General features: G+C 38.9%; 1 protein-coding gene across 8 annotated transcripts in view; it reads right to left on the reverse strand.

Annotated features, from left to right (window-relative positions):
* SOS2 (SOS Ras/Rho guanine nucleotide exchange factor 2) overlaps positions 1 to 23,506 on the reverse strand; it is a 127,479-nt gene that overhangs the window by 102,891 nt on the left and 1,082 nt on the right. For 6 of the 8 annotated variants that reach the window (XM_034648589.1, XM_034648585.1, XM_034648586.1 and 3 more), the window contains exons 2-6: positions 20,469 to 20,584; positions 19,621 to 19,772; positions 14,225 to 14,356; positions 6,587 to 6,749; positions 4,881 to 4,915 (exon numbers count right to left, since the gene is read on the reverse strand). In XM_034648589.1, the coding sequence (XP_034504480.1) occupies positions 4,881 to 4,915; positions 6,587 to 6,749; positions 14,225 to 14,356; positions 19,621 to 19,772; positions 20,469 to 20,584 (598 nt within the window). Of the gene's footprint in view, positions 1 to 806; positions 937 to 4,880; positions 4,916 to 6,586; positions 6,750 to 14,224; positions 14,357 to 19,620; positions 19,773 to 20,468; positions 20,585 to 23,506 lie in introns of those variants that run through there. The other 2 variants (XM_034648588.1, XM_034648592.1) reach the window with 2 other exon arrangements.

Consider the following 23,506-nt stretch of genomic DNA (forward strand, 5'->3'; position numbering starts at 1 on the left):
GGAGTGGGAGAGGAAGAAGCAGGCTCCCAGCGGAGGAGCCTGATGTGGGGCTCAATCCCAGAACACCGGGATCACACCCTGAGCCGAAGGCAGACCTTAACGACTGAGCCACCCAGGCGCCCCGGGAAGAGAAAGAACCTTAAACAGACTCCATGCCCAGCACAGAGTCCAATGCAGGGCTTGATCTTACAATCCTGAGATCATGACCTGAGCTAAAATCAAGAGTCGGACATTTAACTNATCCCATAACGCCGGGATCACGCCCTGAGCCGAAGGCAGACGCTTAACCGCCGTGCCACCCAGGCGCCCCCCCCCAAAATTTATTCTTAATTTAACCTCTTTTAACCTCTCATAAAAGCATAGACATTCAACTTGATAAGTTGATTCAAAATTTTTAATTATAAAAAAAGTTTGGGCGCCTGGGTAGCTCAGTTGGTTAAGTGTCTTCCTTCCGCTCAAGTCATGATTCCAGGGTCCTGGGATCTAGTCCCAAACCAGGCTCCCTGCTCAGCAGGGAGTCTGCTTCTCCCTCTGCCTGCCACTCCTCCCTGTTCATGATTTCTCTCTCTCTCACACTCCCAAATAAATAAATAAAATCTTTTAAAAAATAAATAAAAAATTTTTAAAATGCTTAATTATATTTAACTATACTAAAGGTAAATGCCAAAATAAAAGGCAACAGCTATAGCAACTGCGGGTGAAATATATATTCCCTGGTATCCCAGAGGCCCCTGCATATCTCCCATCACATGATGCCATACTCTAGTGAAAATGGCCCTTCGAAGAGGGCCGGAGCAGAAACACACTTTTAATCCTTCTCTGAATGGAGATCCTGGATGCTCTCTCAGGCACTTGGGCCACATGACCCAGTAGATCTGATGGTAATCAGGGTGTCTGTGGCAGACAGCGATGTTTTATGGAGACTTTGGTAGGTCCCTATAGGCAAATCACAACACAGAACTTTAGGATTTTGGAGGAAAGTTATACCATCCTCTGCAGAGAACTGTCTTCCTTTTGAGAAAATGCTTCTGGCTTTGACTCAACACTTGACCACAGATCACTAAGTTACCATGTGAACTATCCATTATTAACTGTATGTTGTCTGACTCAACAAGCCACAAAATTGGGTGTGTACAGCAGTACTCTGTCATCAAAGGGTAGCAGAATACACAAGATCAGGAATGTACAGGTCCTGCAGCACACATAAGTTACAGAGGCAGGTGGCTCAAATTCCCATGACCCCTAGTCCTGCTAAATTACTTCTTCCTTCTCAAGTTGCCCCTGTGGCCCCATGTGAAGTTCTCTATGATCAGTTGACCAAGGAAGGAAAAATACAGGCCTGGTGTAAAAATAGTTCTGCACAACATTCTGGCACTTGAAAGTGAACAGCTACAAACCAGAGTCCCACTCAGGTGTGACCCTGATGGAGTATGGTGCAAGGAAATCTTCCCAGTGGACAGAACTTTGAACACCATACCTGCTGTTTACCTCACCTAGAAGGAAATGTGGGTAGAAGTACAAGTCCATAGTGCTTCATATGCAATAACTATTGCTATGGTTGGTTGGGTAGGAAAAGGAGCTCTCAAAAAAAAGGTATGTGAACGGACCTCTCCAAACAGGCTCAAAGAATAAAGATATTTGAGTTCCGTGGGAATGCTCACTGATAGTAACCGTGGCAGATGAAGATTTTGATAATCAGTAGACAAGATGACCTGCCCTATGGATGTTAATTAAAGCCTCTTTCCCTAGGCACCCTGTCCTTACTCAACAGCTTCATGAACTAAATGGTTATAGCAACAAGGATGGAGGTGATGCATGCATTCAGCAACACGGACTTACTCCCCAAGGCGGATCTGCCCATAGCCACTGCTGAATGCTCAATCTGCCAACAGCAGATATCAACAGAGCCACTGATATGGTCCCTGGACCACTTCAATTAAAAAAAAAAAAAGCCAGCACTTAGTCCTCACTGCAATACACTTGCTCCGGGTATAGATCTGTCTTCCCTGACTACAATGCTTCTGGGGAAACCACCATCTGTGAACCTAGAGGATACCTTATTCATCATTATGGTATTTTGCTCAGAAGCATGACTTCTGATCAGTGAGCTTACTTTACAACAAATGAAGTATAACAATAAGTTCATTCTTGTGGAATTCACTGATCTGACCATTTTCTCCATCGTCCTGAAGGTGCTAGGTGACAGAAAGTAGAATGGGTTTTTTAAGATTCAAAACAGAACTAGCTGGCTGGCCACACCTTGCAGGGCTGGGGCAATGTCTTCCAGGATGTTCTATATGATTAATATATGGTGTTGCTTTACCCAGACCCAGGATTCACAGGTTTGGAAATCAAGAGGTAGAAATGGGAGAAATGGGAGTAGTTCCTTGCTATTACAATAATCTACTAGTGAAATTTTTGTTTTCTATCCGCATAATTTTGGGCTCAGATGTTTAGAAGTCTTGGTTACCAAGGGAGAAATGCTTCCATTAGAGAATAAAAAATGGTTCCATTAACCTGTAGGTTGATACTGCCATACCTGACCACTTTGGGTTCCTTGTGTCAGTGAATCAACAGGCAGAGAGGATTACTGTACTGAATGGGGAAACTAAAAATGAGTCTCAAGGAGAATTAGAGTTGCTACCACACAGAGAGCTTGGGGATGATAAAGAGAAATATGTCCCAAATATAGATCTCCTGGGGGGATCTCTTAGTATTTCTATATATTGATATAAAAGTTAATGGAAACTACCACAACCCAAAATAGGCAGGGCTACTTATGGCACAGACACTTCAGGAGTGGAAGTTTGAGTTATTACACCAAACCGGAACATGACTAGCTAAGGTGTTTGTGAAGGGCAAAGGAGCTGTGGAAGCATTACTGAAAGAAGGAAATTATAAATATCAGCTATAACCACGTGACCGGTGAGAGAAATGAAGAATGGACTAGTTATGAGTATTTCTTCCTGACTTTGAAATATATATATCTGACTATACATCACCCAATTCTTTCTTTATCCTCATTGTTACGGACTGAATTGTGTCCGCCTCCCACAAGTGCATATGTTGAAGTCCCTGCTCCTAAGGTGACTGTATTTGGAGACAGAGCCTTTGGAGAGGTAATTAAGATTAAACGAGGTCACCTAATCTGTCTGATAGGGCTGGTGTGCTTGTAAGGGTAAGAGACACTAGAGACGGCTCTCTGCACATGTGCATGCGCAGAGAAGAGGCCATGTGAGGACACAGCAAGAAGGTGGCCATCTACAAGCCAAGAAGAGAGATCTCACCAGAAACCAAACCTGATGGCACCTTGATCTTAGACTTCTAGCCTCTGGAACTGTGATAAAATAAATTTCTGCTCTCTAAGTCACCCAGTCTGTGGTATTCTGTTACGGTAAACAAGAAGACTGATACACCCATCTCTACCATTTCTCCATTATCTAACATGGCGTTTCTCATTTCAGTGCCATGGACACTTCGGACCAGATACCTCTTTGTTGTGGGGGCCTATCCCTCACATCCAGCATCCCTGGCCTCTACCCACTAAATGACAGTAGCACTGACCCCCTCCATCAGTTGTGACAACCAAAAATGTCTCCAGACATTGCTGAATATCTCCTGGGTGGCAAAATCTCCTCCAGTTGAGAGCTATTGATCTATTATATTTAAATAGTGGTTAACCTTACATCTTAGTATTTAAGTTAAAGGATCTCAAAGAGGGAATGTGACTCAGCTAAAAAGAAATGAACATCACCCAAAGATGGATTGAGTGGACTTTATATCTTCTTTGGAGAGTTAGCATGTCTTCAGTTCTATAAAAGATAGTTGCATCTTGTAGATGGAATCATAATTTTACTACTGTCTGTATTTGGTAGTTATATGTGGTTGTAAGGGGTATGAATGGATGCCAAGTTGAAAAGGGATGGACTAAGGGTTTTTAACCTTGTCAATCTGGTTAATCTGGGAACTATAACTGATAGAATCCCTTTCCCTGTAATGGTTCCAACTTAAAGTTGGCCAAAACAGGAATTGCATATGATTTGGCAGGCAGAAGTAAAGCAGCAGCTATTATTCTCTGAAGGTCACTCTAGTTCAATGTGTGACAAAAACCCGCTGCTAAGCGACCTATAGCTCCATATCCAGCTCTGCTTCCCAACTGCTGATCCTATTGCCAAGTGCTGTCCTCTCCCACTACTTGGGTGAGAGGCAAGAGCTCCCTCAGAATGCCTCATGAGCTTCCCATCTGCAGTCCCACTTTAGCACTTGGACACACTTGGCTTTGCAAACTGGCTGGAGATGCCTCCGATCTACCAACTCCCCTTCTGAACCTGTGCTTCCCCAGATCCCTTCACAATTGTGTAAGACCTAATTCCTATAATAAATCCTATAACTCTCATTAATGACTCTACTCCCGTGACTGAACTCTGATCATTCAGAGAATATACAGCAAATGCAATGCTTCTATGCCATTCAATGGCTTTTGTTTTAGACTACATGGAGATGAAGGAAAGCAGTTCATTTTCCTTTGAGCAATCTGCCCTCCACCAAAGTCCTCTAACTGGCAGAGAGTTAATAAGTTAATGCAGGTAAGTAGGCGGACCAGTAAAATATTTATCAGTTTTTGCCTTAAATACTCCAAGTGCTTATAATCGTATTCTTTGCTGGCACAATCACTTTGTGAAGACATTTCCAAGTTGAAACCCTAAAAAGCAAGCTTTTAAATTGCTCTCAAAGAATTTCTCTCAGAATAACTTCTACATTAGACAAAATTCATCCAAGGACATAGAAAACAGCTCTGTGATTAATTCAACTTTTTAAGTGAGGAGAGGGAATGAAAGTAGATAAAGTAGATGCAAGTAGTGTTGTTTAAGAATCTTTACCTTTGTATTCCTTATAACAATTGGATATTTCGTCCCTGAAAAAAAAAGAATTAGTGAAACATTTATTTTTGGTAAAAGAAGACCTACATTTTTGAAATAGTATGCCAGTAACAAATTTAAACAATTTTCTTCTGTTGTAACCATGAGTGCCTCCCACTTTTCATTCTAAAGCTTTTTATGAAGTAACAAGATTAAACTAGTTCATATTTGATAACATATAAAACGCTGGCCTATTTTTAAACTTGTTTTAATTCATTTACTCTATGCTTATAGACCACTCCCCACCTCAGATCCAACATAGACAGTCCCAGCTTTTCTCTGAACTATATCCTAGAAACCAAGCTGTAAAATAGATCATCATTAATCAATTAGCAATAATGATGCCTTGGATAAACCTCATTGGCTATGATACTGCCACTGTGCAACGCTGATCATCGCTAATCAGTATGTATTTTCACAAAGGACCAATGAGTGCTTTTTGTCTAAGGGTTGTAAGCTGACTTTCTGCAGATTCTAGGCTGCATAGAGAAGCAAGAGTTATCACAATACAAAAAGTTCCAATAATAAGCTATTTATAAAATTAGTTCCCAATAAGGCACATGGGATCTCTAAGTCTTAAAAAAAAGCATATGTACATCAGGTAAAGAATACGATCTGCTTGGATCATAAATTTGATTTTATACTACCTGTCTATACCAATCTTAATTATTTAACAATTTTGCTCATCGTATTAGTATTTAGAAGAACACTGGGAGAATGATTCAAATGACCCAAATCTCCTTAAACACCAGTTAAGGAAGAACTGAGCACGATACTTTTTCTCCTTCAAATTTCCCAATAGCAAAAATGTCAAAAAAAATTCAAGGTTACAAACCAATTCATTTGGTTTAAAAAAAAAATTATCCACAAAACGAAGCAAAAAACCCCCAAACTCTAAGTAGTCTACAATGGTGGGGTGCGAGGAGAGTTCAAAATGGCTGAGTCATACCCTATCTCCAGACAGTCTGATTCAGTAGGACTGGGTGATGCTAAAATCTGCATTTTTAAAAAGATTTTAAGTTATCTTTACACCCCACATGGGGCTGGAACCCACAACCTCAAGATGAAGAGTCACATGCTCTTCTGACTGAGCCAGCCAGGTGCCCTGAAATCTGCATCTTTAATAAGCAACCCTAAGGGATTCTGACTGTACTCTACAAAATAAGCAAGTGTCTGGGGCTAGTTTTCCATTAACAGCCTTGGCAGTTCAGGTTTTAGTGCCAGTCAGTAGTGTTCAGTCAGTGCCAAGTTCTATCAGCGTAAGACTCACCAGAAGTCCCAGTTCTCCCACATCCAATCTCACACTCATCCCTTCTGCACCTGTATCCAGCTCTGCACCCTACTTTAGCCTAGCTCCTGATGGCCCTCCTGCTAGTACCACCCCAGCCAAAAATAGTTGGTTTAGAAGTCAATACAAGTGGGGCGCCTGGGTGGCTCAGTCGGTTGAGCGTCTGCCTTGGGCTCAGGTCATGATCCCAGGGTCCTGGGATTGAGCCCCGCATCAGGCTCCTTGCTCTGCAGGGAGCCTACTTCTCCCTCTCCCTCTGACTCCAGTACCCCCTGCCTGTGCTCTGTCTCTCTGTCAAATAAATAAACAAAATCTTAAAAAAAAAAAAAAAGAAAAAGTTAATACAAGTATTCAAAAAGAAAAGACAAGGATGGCTTACCATCTTTACTTCCTGAAGGACTTTCTTTAGCCATTTCAATATCTTTTACTTCAAAATTGGTCAAGACAAAGCCACCTGCTTCTTGGAAATCCTGGGCAAATGACAAAGCCACCTGCCGATAGTCCACAATGCCAGTGTATGGACAATCAATAGCCATTAGACCCTGGGATAGGATTATGAAACAGTCAAGATCATACAATCAAAAATAATCGAGGACAGGTTGTTCAATCAATTTTATTTCAGGCTGAATTTTTTTTACTGTTAATTTTGATGGATAACATACATTATCATTTCTTGGCAAAAATTCAGTGCCTAAATCTGCTGTTGAATAATATGTCTGACAAATAAAAGAAATAATATTAGCTAAATAAGAAAATCTCTGTACTCAGGAAATAATTCTCCTCTGTAGGGGAGTTAATTTTGCTGGGTTCTTCTAGCTGCTACAAGGAGTTTTTCAGTTTTATTCATTCCTCACCATACCTAATTCTGATTCGTATCTGATTCTGAGTCAAATTCTGTATTACCAAATGATTGTTTTAAATAAACTCTACTGAGATTTCCCCAGTAGTGTATCATATGTCATGTTCACTCATTGAGGACTCAGAGTTGTTCTAGCTATTTACAATGTTTGCAGAGTGTTGATTTGATTTGCTGCAGGCTCTATCTTCAAGACTACAAATAGAATGGAGATTTTATGTGGTTACCTCCAACTTTCTCTTCAGGTAATAGAGAAATTAATAGCCTGAGGGTTTTTGTTGTTGTTGTTGTGTTGTTGTTGTTGTGTTGTGGGTTTTTGTTTTTGTTTTGCCACTCAAGACACGCTCAAACTCTACAGATGAATGATCTACAATCACACTGATTCAATTTTGGGGAATAAATGTTGAATGTGCATTGGCCTTTTCTAATTCTTAAGAACAGAATTTCACACACCAAGTATTGACTAGATTTTGGTGAATCCTTGGAAATAGCATAATTTTCTGTTGCCTTACTATGTATATGAGTATATCAGTTCTCCCAGTCAGTTTTCCGTAAGAGGGTGGTAGCCTGGTTCCCAGGACCACTAATGCCCAGAAGCTGTGTGCGATTGGTAAATGCTGCCGTCCTCTCATTTGGCCAGCATGGAACTAGTATTGTTGCAGTTTTACATCAATATCTGATAGTATTATTTTAAATATCTCATTCTTGTAGTCCGCCCCACCCCTACTCCAATATATTTACCTGATTAACTTCTAAAAGCTTTTGACTTTGCCACCCATCCCTGATCACTAACTCCAAATGGCCAGATCACACTACGGGTAAAGGCTTACAAAACACGCAATAGTCTCTTGTCACAAATCAAAAGCAACATTTGGTAAACTTGATTCTTGTCCAGAATATGAGATCATTTGCCAAACACAGGAATCATTCCTTCTGTCTTGATGTAGTAGACACACATTTAAGATTTTTACATTAGACTTTATATTGCCTGACCACCTCCAAATTCACAAGTCAATGGTTATAATCCAGCTTCAAACTATAAATAGTATTTGGGGTACAATACCCTTGGAAACTAACAGGATAATACCAAGAGCTTAGTCACAAAAACTTCTCACCTCACAAAAAATGACATGATAAATAAGAAAAAAGAGGGATAAAAACATGCTACAGAAGTGCATGAGTATATCAATAGTTTTTTTTTTTTTTGGAATCCCAGTATCTTCCTTATACATCTTATTTTTCCTATTACTCAGCACAATGCCTGACACACAGAAGGCACTCAAACTTTTACTGAATGAACGAACTTCTGAGGGCTATCTTTAAACATACTCAATCTCTCTCCACTCTAGGCCTTCCCTTAAAGGTCTCCCTTCTTTCTTTCTCTTTCTAGTCTTGGTTTTATTCCTCCTAATGAGATGCTGGTGTGCCCCACTATACATATATGCTGGGGGAAGGTGGAGTGAGTCACTGTGGCTAAGCAATTCAATGCCCTGACCCAGGATGGGGCTGGTAGACAGGCTAGCTGTCAGCCAGGAGGCTGGGCATGCATTGTACAGGTTAGCAGGTCAGAGCTTGAAATCTGAGGCTACTGCAGGTCAGGTGGCTGGAAAGAACTAGGCAAGCAGGACACAGAAAGTTGGGAGTTGGAAGTCAGTCAGGAGGCAAGAGGAACAGATGAACATGTGGCTGACCAACAGTGCTAAAGAAAAGGCAAAAATATCATGAAAGTCAGAGTGAGCAGTCAGGATTTGCCCAGAGAGAGAACTGTCAAGAGCTATCCTCCAAAGACAAAGTTTACAAAAATTTCCAAGACGCTCCCCTTGGGGGTATTTAACTTTCTCCTTAAAGAAATTTGGTCCAAAAAGCCCTTTAGAGCTACCCTGATAAACTTTTTCTTTCTGGAGAGGCTGGAAAAAACAGAAATGAATCCATACCATAGAAATTTTGCCCCCTACTCCTGGGTAGGGTTGAAGGACCAGGAAGGAATTCACTCAAGAGACCGTTATGAAAAAACCAGACTATTTTCTACTATAGATTCCCACCACTAAATACATCTAGGCATAGATAATTATAATGTGGCATTATATAAAGTATCAGATAATGCTAATGTGGCATTACATAAAGTAGATCAATTCTGCAGAGGCCTCAGAGAAAAGCAGGTTGTACCTCCTTTATAAGTTACACTCCTTACTCATCTTTCAAATAAGGTTCACTGTCCAGAAGGCCTTCCTAAAATCCTAGACTAAGGTAAAAGCTTTCCCTTACATTGATACAAGATAGATTATCAGCTCAATGAAAATACTTATCACTATATTAGAATTCCATCTGCTGGTACACTATACCTTTCTTTATGCTGACCACCATATCTTACTCATCTTCATATCCATAGTACCTAACATAGCGGTTGGCACATAATAAGGAAGAAAATGTTGGCTGAACTGAACAGAAAAAATACCAGTTCTGAATCAGATCTGGGGGCAGGGACTCTTAGGAGCTGTGTGACCTTGGGAAAGTAATTGAATCACTTTCTTCAGTTATAAGACACAAAAATACAGATAGATACATAATTTGATTATCCACGTACACATAGCTCATTTACTCATTCTGAGACCAGTGAAGATCACATGGTCAGGTACATAGAACACAATCTGGACTCAACCTTATGATGTGTAAAAAGCCGTTTTGTTTGTTTTTTAATAGTCAAGCATGATAGAAAGCATGGGCCTCCTACTTCTTCCTCTCTTTAAAGCCCCTCACAAAGTTCCACGACAGACTATGATTATTGTTCCAGCTGGCTCTGGCCTCTAGTTCAAGGCTCCCCTCTTTCCCATGTCCAGTCCAATTCCATCCTATGTACCAGAAACTTGATTCATTTTCTTAAATCAGCACATTTTACATGCCATTCTCCCGCCCAAATCCTTCAGTGGTCCCTACTATTTAGACGAGGGGTTGGCAATCTTTTCTGTAGAGGGCCAGCCACTAAATATTTTTGTTTACATGGGACTTACGATCTCTGCTGCAACTACTCAGTTTGGCTGTTTGGTACAAAAGCAGCCATAGACAATACAAAAAATACATGTATTCCTATAAATATTTTTGGACACGGAAATTTCAATTTCATATAATTTTCATGTGTCCCAAAATATGATTCTTTTAATTTTCTTCAACCATTTAAAAATGTAAAAACTATTCTTAGTTCATAGGCCATAAAAAACAGGTGGCAGGCTGGATTTGGCCCACAGACCATATTGCCAACCTGGCTTAGACCATGTAGCATTTGGCCAAAGTCTGAAAGAAACAGACAGCTAAAATAAGATATTCAATGAATATGTCTTGTTTTTAATAAATCATTCATTCATTCACCATTTCAGAGAGAAAAAAATACCTGAGAGAGGAATAGGGAATAGAAGGTCTAGTGTATCCCACAAGCAAAACATTTTGATTATTCTGAGACCCAAGGAAAGGAAAGGTGAGGTATGCTGGAGCTGAAGATGCTATGGCCTCTGGAGAAAAAACTCATTCAACATTATTTGGAATCCTAGGTTTTATCAGCCTCTTAGTAACTTTATACTAATTAAGAAAACCTATATTTTGGTGTGCCTGGGTGACTCAGTTGGTTAAGCATCAGACTTCTGTTCAGGTCATGATCTCAGGGTCCTCGAATTGAGCCCCACATCAATCCCCACGTCAAGCCCTGCATCAGGTTCCGTGCCCAGCGGGGAGTCTGCTTCTGGCCTTCTCCCTCTGCCCCTCTGCCCACTTGCGCTCTCAAATAAAAAAATAAATCTTAAAAAAAGAGTTAAGGGGGGGGCGCCTGGGTGGCTCAGTTGTTAAGTGTCTGCCTTTGGCTCAGGGCGTGATCCCGGAGTCCCAGGATCGAGCCCCACGTCAGGCTCCTCCGCTATGAGCCTGCTTCTTCCTCTCCCACTCCCCCTGCTTGTGTTCCCTCTCTTGCTGGCTGTCTCTCTCTGTGTCAAATAAATAAATAAAATCTTAAAAAAAAAAAGTTAAAGAAAACTATATATTTTTTTTTTTTTTTAAAGATTTTATTTATTTATTTGACAGAGATAGAAACAGCCAGCGAGAGTGGGAACACAAGCAGGGGGAGTGGGAGAGGAAGAAGCAGGCTCATAGTGGAGGAGCCCGATGTGGGGCTCGATCCCGCAACGCCGGGATCACGCCCTGAGCCGAAGGCAGACGCTCAACCGCTGTACCACCCAGGCGCCCCGAAAACTATATATTTTGACCCAACTTTGACTATATAACTAAAGATAAATTCGGGGGGAAAAATCTATTTCTACTTTGTCTTTTTCTAAAAACAAACAAGGAACACAAAACAATATATACTAGCACTAAACATTCTAGCTAAGTATATTAATTGGAAAGGAAATAAAAGTTATTATTTGCAGACAACACGACTACATAGAAAAAATAATTATAGACAAACTATTAGAATCAATATGTGAATTTAACATCCAAGATGGATGAAAGGTCAAAAATCAATTACATTTCCACATATTTGCAACATACAAGTAGAAAATGAAATTTTCTAGTATTTGCAACATACAAGTAGAAATACTTGCAACATACAAGTAGAAAATGAATTTAAGTAATAATACTATTTATGAGAGTATCAAAAACCATCAACTACCTAGAAATGAATCTAAGAGATATGAAAGACCTCTACACTGAAAATTAGAACACATTTTTCCAACGAATTAAGAAGATACAGATAAATGGATGGATCTACTGTATTCATGGATTGGAAGATGCAATATTGTGAAGATATAAATTGTCTCCAATGGACCTACAAATTCAATGCAATCTCAATCACAATCACAAAAGGTTACCTTGTGGGGTTTGGCAAATTAATTCTAAAATATATACAGAAATACAAAGATCTAAGAACAGCTAAGACAATGTTGCAGAAGAACAAAATTAAAGGAATTTCTCAACCAGATATTTAAACCTACTAAAAAGCTATGGTAATTAAAACATTACGGTAGTGGTAAAAGAAGAAACAATGGAACAGAATAGAGTCCAGACACAGAGCCCATACCTACACTCACCTGATATCACAAAGTTGACAGTGCAGTGCAGTGGGGGAAATAATGGTCTTTTTGATAAATGGTGCTGGGTCAATTGGGAATCCAGATGGGAAAAAAAATGTACCTTAACCTCTACCTCTATATAATGGACTTCAAAAATGTACCTTGACCTCTACCTTCATACAATTATATGGCAATGAAACTTAAAACCACAACTATATGCAACGTATGAATGAATTTCACAAATAATACTGAATAAAATAAGTTCAGACACAAAATGAGTACCTACTATGTGATTCCACTTAAATACAATGCAAAAACCTATGATGTAAGAAGTCAGGAGAGTGATGATTACCCTTAAGGGAAAGGTAGTGGTAGGAAGGGGCTTGAGCAGAATACTGGGAGGCTGGTAGCATTCTGCTGTTTATCCAGGTACTGGTCGCACTTTATAAAAATTCATTAAGCTGTACATTTATGATCTTGTTGTATGCTATGATTCAATTAAAAAAAGTCCAAAAAATCAAGGCAGATAGAAGATGAGAGTGGAAAGATACAATGAAGAGAGAAATTAATACCTAAAAATAAAAATATATGCTTAAGACCCTAGATATCTGGCAGGAGTGGGGCACAGGCGTCTCTGAGCTTCCTGGCAGCCACAGTAAACACAACACAATCAATCAAATGATTCTGTGTTCATAAGGTAAAAGCAAGTCAATTATGCTCAGAAAGAACACCATTATTCTTAGAACTGAGGTCTGAGAAAAATTTCTCCTGAGGGTTCTCAGAGACAGATGTTGTGTAACACAGTGAACAACCTACGTGCTCAACCTCATCCTAACCTCATCCTCATCCAACGTCACAATGACTTCTCCACAGGCCGATGCCATAGAACCAAAGAACAATTCAAAGGGAGTAATTTGGGGTCAAAAAGTAGGATGGGGAGAGAAAAACACTGCATGCAGCTGTGCCACTTGGGTGGTGTCGATGTATAGGAATAAATGGTCTACATATTCTCCAGGATATCACTCATAAATAGTTTTATTTCCCATAAACCAAGCTTTTGATAAGCATTGCCTGGCAGTGTGTTCAAGGTCACATTCTCTAGGACAAGTGCCTGGAGTCCAGCTATTGTATGTTGTCAATAAAATGGGGGGCACCCAGATGGCTCAGTCAGTTAAGCATCCAACTCTTGGTTTCAGCTCAAGGTCATGATCTCAGGGTCATGAGATGAAGCCCCACATCAGGCTTCACACTGGGCATGGAACCTGCTTAAGATTCTCTCTCTCCCTCCCCCTCCTCCCCTGCCTCTCTAGGGGAGGGAGGGAGGGAGGGAGGAAGGAAGTTAGTTAGTTAGTTAGTTTAGACAGTCATTAAGCCATTATATTGTGGTGACTCTACATGGTATTTTTTGCTTATACTGAATTTCTGAAATTGGTACATTAGCACATACCTCTGCCTCTTACCCCCCAAACTGATGGTGGTGAGGAAAAGGAGATACAACCATTCTTTGGAATAGTTAGTGGAACTGGGGATAGGACTGATAGCCTCTAAAAGACTATCAAAGAAAGTCAATATGCAGAGTAAGTATTTAATTATTATTCATGTCTCTTTTATAAATAAAAGATCTGTTCTCCCCATAGCATGTTCCAAGCAAGATATTCTACAACCTACCCTTCACATGCCTGGATAACATAGCCACCCTCCTCAAAAATTTTCAGTGGCTCCTTATGCCTACTAACTTCAAAGTTATTAGCAGGAATATTAAGACTTTACACAAGCCCAATCCTGCCTTTCCAGTCTCATCTGTTATCTCTCCCTACCCACCCTGGGAATCAACCACACCTGACCACTCAATGCTTTCCCAACATGCCATACGGTCTCAGACCTCCTCTTGTCTTTGCTTATGTTCTTCAGATTTGGTATTTTCTCACAGGGAAAGAAGAAATCAGGTGTTCAGAGTTTGTGGCAATGCCTTCTTGTGGCTATCACCTCACTGTCCCAGGAGAGTGATTCTTGCTTCCTGTAAGTTCACACTCAGCATCCATGTCACAGGCCTGAGCCCTAAATGAAAATGTCCTTGTGAGCATGTATGTGTGGTTAGTGAATCACTTACCCTGCAATATGGCTCCTTCTTCTTTATATCTTCCTGTTGGATTAGCCTCAGGCCCTGAACACCATTCTGCAGGCCTCTCTCATATAGGGCTTGAAGTCTGGGAATTTCTTCTTGTTCAACAGCTACTATAAGCTTAAAAACAAAAACAAGATAAAGAACGTGTAGAATTAAAAATATGACCAGCTATAAAAAGATAAAGTCAATAAAAAAACTATAAATTATCACATAACTCAAATTTGTTTGATTTTTGTCTACTTCTCCCTTTCTTAATGACCTCAATTTCCTCCTCCATTGAAAAAAGTTGTCTTAAGAAAACTGCATTAAAACAAATTTTCCCCAAAAGTGAGATGTAGCCTCAATTTCCACTGCTGCTATCATAGTTGCTACATGAATCTTAGCCACAGCAACTGTTATCAACATCACTCACTCAATTCTAAAGGGGAGAGTACCACAGGGGGCATAGTCTTTATAATTAAAAAAACAAAAAAACCAAAAACAAAACCAAAACAAAAAAACAGAAAGGCCTTCTTATTTCTGTAAGAGTATATAAAATACCAATATATCAGAAAGACAGTGGTATTCAGTATAATGGGATATCACTAACAAAAAACCATTTTATTTCCTGGAATAAAGTATATTATAAACTATTTACTAATGCATTAAACTGCAGAGGAAAAAAACAGTAAATTAATCAACTTTATTCAGGATTCTTTCCTATTTATTCCTGGGCAAACTATCTGTCTGAGGCAGTTTCTTAAAAGCTACTGGCAAAGAAAAGCACAGGCGCATATTCACAGGGACATTAGAATTCACAAATTGCTATTTCATAGCAAGAAGTCACCAGAATTTTATGAGATGATACTTTTAATCAAGTTGTAAAGGTTATTTAAATCAACAACTAATTAACCTTAAAAATGGAAGTGGAATCAAGGGACACTATCAAGAAAGTGAAAAGACAACCCAAGGAATGGGTAAAAATATTCACAAATCATATAGCTGATAATGTCTAATATCCAGAATATATAAAAGAACCCTTATAATTCAATATAAAAAGTGTAAATACAATTTTATCTTACTTTTTTCACTTAACACTATGTCAGGACCATTATTCCACATTATTTTCAAAAAATCTTCATAGCATCTTTAATAGCAAGAAGAAACTTTTATTCTTAGGGAGCCTGGGTGGCTCAGTCATTAAGAGTCTGCCTTCGGCTCAGGTCATGATCCTAGCGTCCTGGGATAGAGCCCCACATCTGACTCCCTGCTCTGCGGGAAGCCTGCTTCTCCCTCTCCCACTCCCCCACTCTTTCGTGCACTCTCTCTCTCTCTCTGTCAAATAAATAAAATCTTAAAAACAAAACAAAACAACTTTTATTCTTAAAAACTACATGGAGAAGACTTAGAAGGAAATATTATGAATAACTGTATAGCAACAAATTAGATTATCTATAGGAAATGGAAAAGTTCATAGAAAAACATAAACTTCTGAAACTGACTCAAGAAGAAAATGAAAATAACAAGTAAAGAGATTGGATTAGTAACTTTAAAACTTCCCACAAAGAAAAGCTCAGGCTCAAGAGCTTTCTTTACACATGAATGCTGCCAAATGTTTAAATAAAAATTAGCTCCAATTCTGCATAAACTCAAAGAACAGAAGAGGGAATACGTCCTACCTAAATCTATGAGGCCAGTATTAGCCTGATATCCAAATCAAACACAGATATCAAAAGAAAATAGAACTGCAGACCAATATCCCATATGAATATTGATGCAAAAATCCTGAACACAATACTCGTAAACTAAGTGCAGGAACATATAAAAAAGATTATATGTTGCGACCAAGAGGAATTTAATGTAGGAATACAAGATCAATTTAACATCCAAAAGTCAATTAATATAATACACCATATTAATAGAATATAAAAACATGATTGCCTCAACAGAAGCAGAAAAGGCATTTGAGAAAATCTAACACCCTTTCATGATAAAAAGCACGTAACAAACTTGGGATGCCTGGCTGGCTCAGTTGGTAGAACACATGACTCTTGATCCCAGGATTGTAGGTTCGAGCCCCATGCTGGGTGTAGAGATTACTTAAAAATAAAAATCTTGAGAAAAAAAAAAAAAACTTTAACCAATCAGCAATAGAAAGGAACTTCCTCAATCTGACAAAGGGCATCTATAAAAAACCTACAGCTAGCATCATACCTAATAGTGAAAGATTGAAAGCTTTCTCCCTAAGATCAGCAACAATACAAGGATGCCCATTTTCATTACTTCTATTCAACACTGTATGTGTGATTCTACCTGGGGAAATTAGGCAAGAAAAAAAAATATATAAAAGGCATCCAAACTGAAAAAGAAGTACAACAATCTTATTTGCAGTTGACATGATCCTGCATATAGAAAATCCTAAGGAATCGACACACACCCATAAAACTATTATAATGAATTTGGCAAGGTTGCAAGAGAAAGAATATATAAAAATCAATCATATTCTATACACTAGCAATGAATAATCCAAAAAGAAATTAAGAAAAAAATTCCTCTCACAAAAGCATCAAAAAGAATAAAATACCAAGGAATAAGTTTAACAAAAAATTGCAAGACCTGTACACTGAAAAATACAAAACACTGTCGAAAGAAATGAAAGAAGATCTAAAAAAATGGGAAGACATTCCCATGTTCACGGTTTGCAAGATTTAATATTGTTAAGATGGCAAAACTCCCCAAATTTATCTATAGATTCAACATAATCTCTATCAAGCTTTCAGTTGTTTTTTTTGGAGAAACTGACTAACCAACCCTAAAATTCATATGGAAATATGGGGGACCAAAATAGCCAAAACAATCCTGAAAAAAGGACAAAGTTGGAGGACTCACACTTTATGATTTCAAAATATAATAAACAGCCATAGTAATCACGATACTATGGTATTGGCATAAAGATAGACAACATCAATGGAATGGAATTGGGAATCCTAAACATACCTCTTACATTTATGTTCAACTAACTTTTTTTAAAAAGATTTATTTATTTATTTATTTGAGAGAGAGAGAGAGCAGGCGAGCATGGGGTGGGGTGGGGGAGAGGAGCAGAGGGAGAGGGAGACTCAACTAGACTCCTCACTGAGCTCGGAGCCTGACGCAGGGCTCGATTTCATAACCCTGAGATCACCACCTGAACTGAAACCAAGAGTCGGATACCTAACTGATACCAGTCGGATACCAGACGCCCTCGACTAACTTTTAATAAAGGTGCCAAAACAATATAGAAAGAACAGTTTTTTCAATAAATGGCGTTGAGACAACTGCAGAACCACATGCAAAAGAATGAAACTGAACCCCTTCCTCACACTATATACCAAAATCAATTTAAAACTGATCATATACTGTAAGTATAGGTGCAAGGGGTGTGGTGGGGGAGGCTCTGCTTCTGGTGGCAGGGTCTGGGGAAAAATACAGTAGACCAGCTGTGAAGGTGGTAAGCCCCTGAAATAGCCAAAGAAGCAGGCCAAGGAAATGAACTAGGAAGATAAGACATTTAAGCAGAAACAAATAGAGAAGAAACTCAAGGGGCGAAAAGTGAAAGCTACAGGAAAGACTCTTCTGGTCACAGTTGCAATTAAGAAATTAGGCAAAAAGTAAGCTGCTCCTTGTGCCTGAGGCAATGGTGATCCTTAATTCCGGAATTCCTGTTTACACATCTAGATTACCTGCCGTATCTGTTGCCACCGACAGCTAGAATAAAGTGTCCTCTTGGATCCTGTTGTACATGTAGGAATAAATTTTTGTAAAAAAACAAAACAAAACTGTATCGTACAGTGGCTCATCTTCTCTTCAGTTCTTTTCACTCAGCCATTTCCACCTTAGCCCTGAGTCAGAGAAAACCCAGCCTAGAATCCTGCCAAAGTCTACTCTTCGATCTTTGATCTATCCCAATTCAGTTACCACCTGGAATTAAACCAACTCATTGTGGGGTGGGGGGCGGTGATAACAGATCTAAATGCTAGAACTAAGGCTATAATCAAACCCTTAGAAGAAAAAAATGTATGAGTAATTTTTCAGGTTAGGCAAAGATTTCTGAGATACCACACTAAAATTATAAGCAACAAAAGAAAAAAGATAACTGGACTTCATCAAAGTTAAAAGCTTCTGTGCTTCAAAATATATCATCATGAAAGTAAAGAAAATCTATAGGAGAAAATATTTAGTATTTAAAATATTACTATTATTTTATACATAAAAATATCTTAATATTTTAGTAGCGTTTTAGTCAATATCATATAGATTTTAGTCAATATCATATAGAATATATAAAACACATACAACTCAAGAATAGAGACAAATAATCTAATTTTTAAATGGACAAAAGAATTGAATAGGCGTTTTTCCAAAGAAGATAAATGAGTGGCCAATAAGCATATGAAAAGATGCTCAACACCATTAATTGCTAGGGAAATGCAAATCAAAACCACATTGACATACCACTTCACATCCAGTAGGATGGCTAAAATAAGAGACAGACAATAACAGGTGTTGGCAAGGATGTAGAGATACTGGAATCCTCACTAGTTGCTGATGACAATATAAATAGTGCAGAACTTTGAAAAACACTTTGGAAGTTCCTCAAAACGTTAAAATTGGAGTTACCAAATGACCCAGGAATTTCACTCATAGATATGTATCTGACACAAATGAAAACATAAGCCCACACAAAAACTTGTACATAAACGTCCATAGCCGCACGATTCATAATAGTCAAATGCAGAAACAACCCAAATGTCTGTCAGCTGATAAAGAGGTAAAGAAAATGTGGTATACCTACACAAGGGACTATAAAAAGGAATAAAGTACTGATTCATGCCACAAGATGAATGAACCTTGAGAACATTATGCGAAGTAAAAGAAGCCAGTCACAAAAGACAACATATTGTAGGATTCTATTTATAGGAAATGTCCAGAACAGGCAAATCCACAGACAGAGAAAGTATATTCATGACTGTCAGGAGATGGGGAGAGGTAGAAATAGGAAGTGAGAGGTATTGGGAATAACTGTTAATAGGCACAGGGTTTCTTTATGAGGTGATGAATATGTTCTAAAATTAGACAGTGGTGATAGTTGCACAATTTTATGAATAGACTAAAAATCAAACTGAACACTTTGATAAAAAGATGAACTGTATGGTATATAAATTAAATGTCAATAGATGTGTTATTTTTTAAATTACATGGAGTTAGTCATACCACCTTTTCCAGTTATTTCCTAATATTAGATTTTGTAAATTACATAAAGAAAGAAAAGCCATGTTTTGTTTTGTTTTTTAACTCAACATTAAACATCACTAAGAAAATGCTAGTTATAAGTAAATCAAGGCCCTAGTAAAATGCCTTACCTTGCCACACTGCTTGTAGGAAATTCCCTTTTGGTTACAATACTCATAGATGAGGGCTGCACCCTGTACACACAATTTAGCTTTCAGAGATTCAGGTTTATAATAAATTCCACTATGTATGACACCACTGTTATGTCCTGTCTGGTGAACAGCTATCGGACAAGAGAAACAGGGTAAGAGAAAGTACACAATGCATACAAAACCTAGAGAGTGGAGGAACAAACATAATTGAAGCTATTAGAGACCACATTATTGAACATTCTGTCTGGTCTGTTTTTACAGGCAGGGCACCGTAACTTCCTCTAGTAGCCGTCCCTGGTGTCCATGCCACATCCCCCCAGCCCATCTTTGACTTCAGTTACAACTGGTGCACAAACCCACCTCTCACCACTAGCAAACCACTTCAAGGGCCCATTATAGCTCTGGGCATTCTGCATGCCCATTCCTAACAAGTGGAGGGGTGAGGGGAGAGAAGACTATGGCTCAACATCCCCAGGGGTAATCCTCAGCCAGCAGAAACACTAGCTGATGGACAAATGAGCACAATCTTTGGAAATGTTTATGTAGCTCCTCAGAGGTCCCAGAGGAATCAAGCTCACAACAGCAACCTTGATAATGTACCCTCCTGTGGCTTTTCCTCCTTCCAGGTTTACCCTCCACACCCACTCATTCCTGCCTCCTAAACAATCTCTCAAACCACCTATGCCCAAGTTCTAGTCCCAGGCTCTGCTTTATGGAGAACCCTAACTAGGGTACTAACACTAACATTCAACATGAAAGGTGCAGGACTGAAAAAATGAGCAGGTATTCACGTTAGGCCCAAAGAGCAACACTGATATTATACATACCTAAATCCTTCTCCTTTTCCAGAACACCAATGGAAAGTGCTGGATGTCGCAGGATGAGTGCTCTGGCAGAGGCAAGGCCCACAATTCCACCACCGATAATGACTACATCAAATGAGCTTTAAGAGAAAGTCACCTTCAAAGTAATGCATGTTTACACTAGATCTCATAAAACTTCATGTGCATAATTTTCATCACCAGTGGACAATTGGACTATTAATTTATAATCATGAAAATCAAGTATTCATTGGGCTTTATGCTACTGGCTTCTTAACAAAAAAAGCCTTCAAGAATTAGAGGCATTGCTGGGTCAGTAGTATAAGCAGCTACACCCAGCAGGCAGGGTAGCTAGTTGCCTAAGCTGCCTCTGTTGGGGCTGGCTGCATCTGTGATTGCTCTGTGTTACGCATCACACGCTTCTCTACCATCTATTCATTTAAAGTCAAGTGCAGGGGCACCTGGGTGGCTCAGTCTGTTAAGCATCCGACTCTTGGTTTCTGCTCAGGTCGTGATCTCAGGGTCTTGGGATTGAGCCCTGTGCTCAGCAGGGAGTTGGCCTGAGGATTCCTTCTCCTTCCCCCTCTGCTCCTCCCCCTGCTTGTGCACGCCGGCTGTCAAATAAAATCTTTAAAAGAAAAAATTAGGAAGGGCATGTATAGTCTATCTAATGCAGCAATGAAAAGCAGAAAAGTTTACCTTTAGCACCTACCTCATGGCCAACAAATCTAGTCCTATAGGAACATGGCCAATCCTGCTTTTTCTATACTCCACCTATATCATCTCTTCCTAAATTAAATTATTTTGATGCAAATCCTAAACATTACCTGTAAATATTTTAATATGTTATTTCTAAAAGGCCTCTTGAAAACATGTCCACAATACCAGTATTCTAATTTTTAAAAATATTTGTTAGTTTTTTGTTGTTCTTGTTTTTTAATTTTAACTGGCTCCATGCTCAAAGTGGATCTTGAACTCACAACCCTGAGATTAAGAGTCGCATGGTCTACCAACTGAGCCAGCCAGGCACCCCAGTATTCTAATTTTTAAAAATTTACAATAAACATTTTATATCATCAAATATTCACCATAAAACTTTTACAGGAAAACAAAGGAGAAAACCTTTGGGATCTAGGGCTAGGACACCAAAAGCATGAACCATATTTAAAAATGTGATAAGTTGGACTTCATCAAAATTAAAAAGTTTGTTCTGCAAAAGACCTTCTTAAGAAGACAACTAACAAATCGAGAGAAAATACTTGCAAATCACGTATCTGACAAAGGACTCATATGTAGAATATATAAAGAACTCTCACATAAACCATTTAGAAAATGGGCAAAAGATACGAACAAATATTTTATCAAAGAGGAAAGATATACAGATGGCAAACAAGCACATCAAAAGATGTTCACTACCATTAGTCATTAGGGAAGAGCAAATTAAAACTACAATGAGATATTGCTACACCCCTATTAGAATGGCTAAAATTTTAAAAAAAAATGATAACACCAAATGATGGTGAGAATGAGGAGGGACTGGATCACTCACATACCGCTGGTAGGAATGTAAAATAGTACAGCCGCCCTGGAGAAAGAGTACAGCAGTTTCTTTAAAAACTAAACATAAATCCTTGCCATTGTATAACACACTCCACTCAAGTCAGATAAGTGCTGTAGGCCTTGATGGTGGCATAACTTCCTTTGTTCTGTTCTCACTTGTACATAGGAAAAACAGATCTTTGGGCTTATATCTTAACCAATTTGGGCCACATCATTGGTCTCCCAATCTTCCTCAGGCCATTCTTTGAATTGCTGAAGATGTTAAAGGATATAATGACCTCTTTTTGAGTCCCAAATACGGACTCCACTCATCTCAAGTCTTTCTGTACGGGAAATTCTAATATTCAGAACCTGGATCCCAGGTGCATGACTTCATGTTTTACACTTCCTTGGGAATCTCTGGTGTACTTTTCTTTTATAAATCAATACTCAGTATTTCTCAATGGATACTCCTTCTATGGCCCTACATTAAAAACCATACCTACAGGGGCACCTGGTGGCTCGGTTGGTTAGGCATCTACCTTTGGCTCGGATCATGATCCCAGGGTTCTGGGATTGAGTCCCCACATTGGGCTCCCTGCTCAGCAGGAAGTCTGCTTCTCCCTCTGCCCCTCTCCCCTGCATGGGCGCAAGTGCGCACACTCTCTCTCTCACTCTCAAATAAATAAATAAAATCTTTAAAATAAAAACCATGCCTACAATGAAAAAAAATTAAGCATGTACAACTACACTCTTGGGCATTATCTCAGAAAAACATAAACCTATGTTCATACAAAAACATGTACATAAATGTTCACAGCAGCTTTATTCATAATAGCCCAAAATTATAAATAGTCCAAATATCCTTCAACTGCTGAATGGCCAAACTGTAATACATCCATACCACGGAATGCTACTCAACAATTAAAAGGAACACACTCTCATTATAGGCAACACCTTGGATGAATCTCAAAGACATCAGCTGTATGAAAAAAGCCAATGTCAAAGATGATATACTGTGTGACTCCACTTATAGAACATTCTCAAAATGACAAAATTTTAGAGCTAGAGAATAGATTAGTGGTTGCCAAGGTTTAGGAAGGGTGGAGAGATGGGATGTGAATATAAAGGAATTGGTAACACTAGAGATGTCTTTGTGGTAATGAAACATTTCTATATTTTGTAGTGGCAGTTACACAAATTAACACGATTAAATTTCATTGAAACACACAAATGAGTGCATGTAAAAACTGATGAAATCTGAACAAGGTCTGTGGATTGCGCCAATGTCAATTTCCTAGTTTTGATCTTGTACCATAGTTAGGTAAGATGCCATCATTGGGGTAAATTGGCTGAAAGGTACATAAAATCTGATTTGGGGTTTTTTGTTTTTTTGTGTTTTTTTTGAACTTCCTGTGGACCTATAATTACTTCAAAATAAAATGTATAAACAAAAACTTCACTAACCCTCCTTTTCTTCCCGTAAGAAAACCAATCCCAAAATA

Source organism: Ailuropoda melanoleuca, chromosome 20 (assembly GCF_002007445.2).
Source record: "Ailuropoda melanoleuca isolate Jingjing chromosome 20, ASM200744v2, whole genome shotgun sequence".
In the NCBI taxonomy this organism is placed as follows: Eukaryota; Metazoa; Chordata; class Mammalia; order Carnivora; family Ursidae; genus Ailuropoda; species Ailuropoda melanoleuca.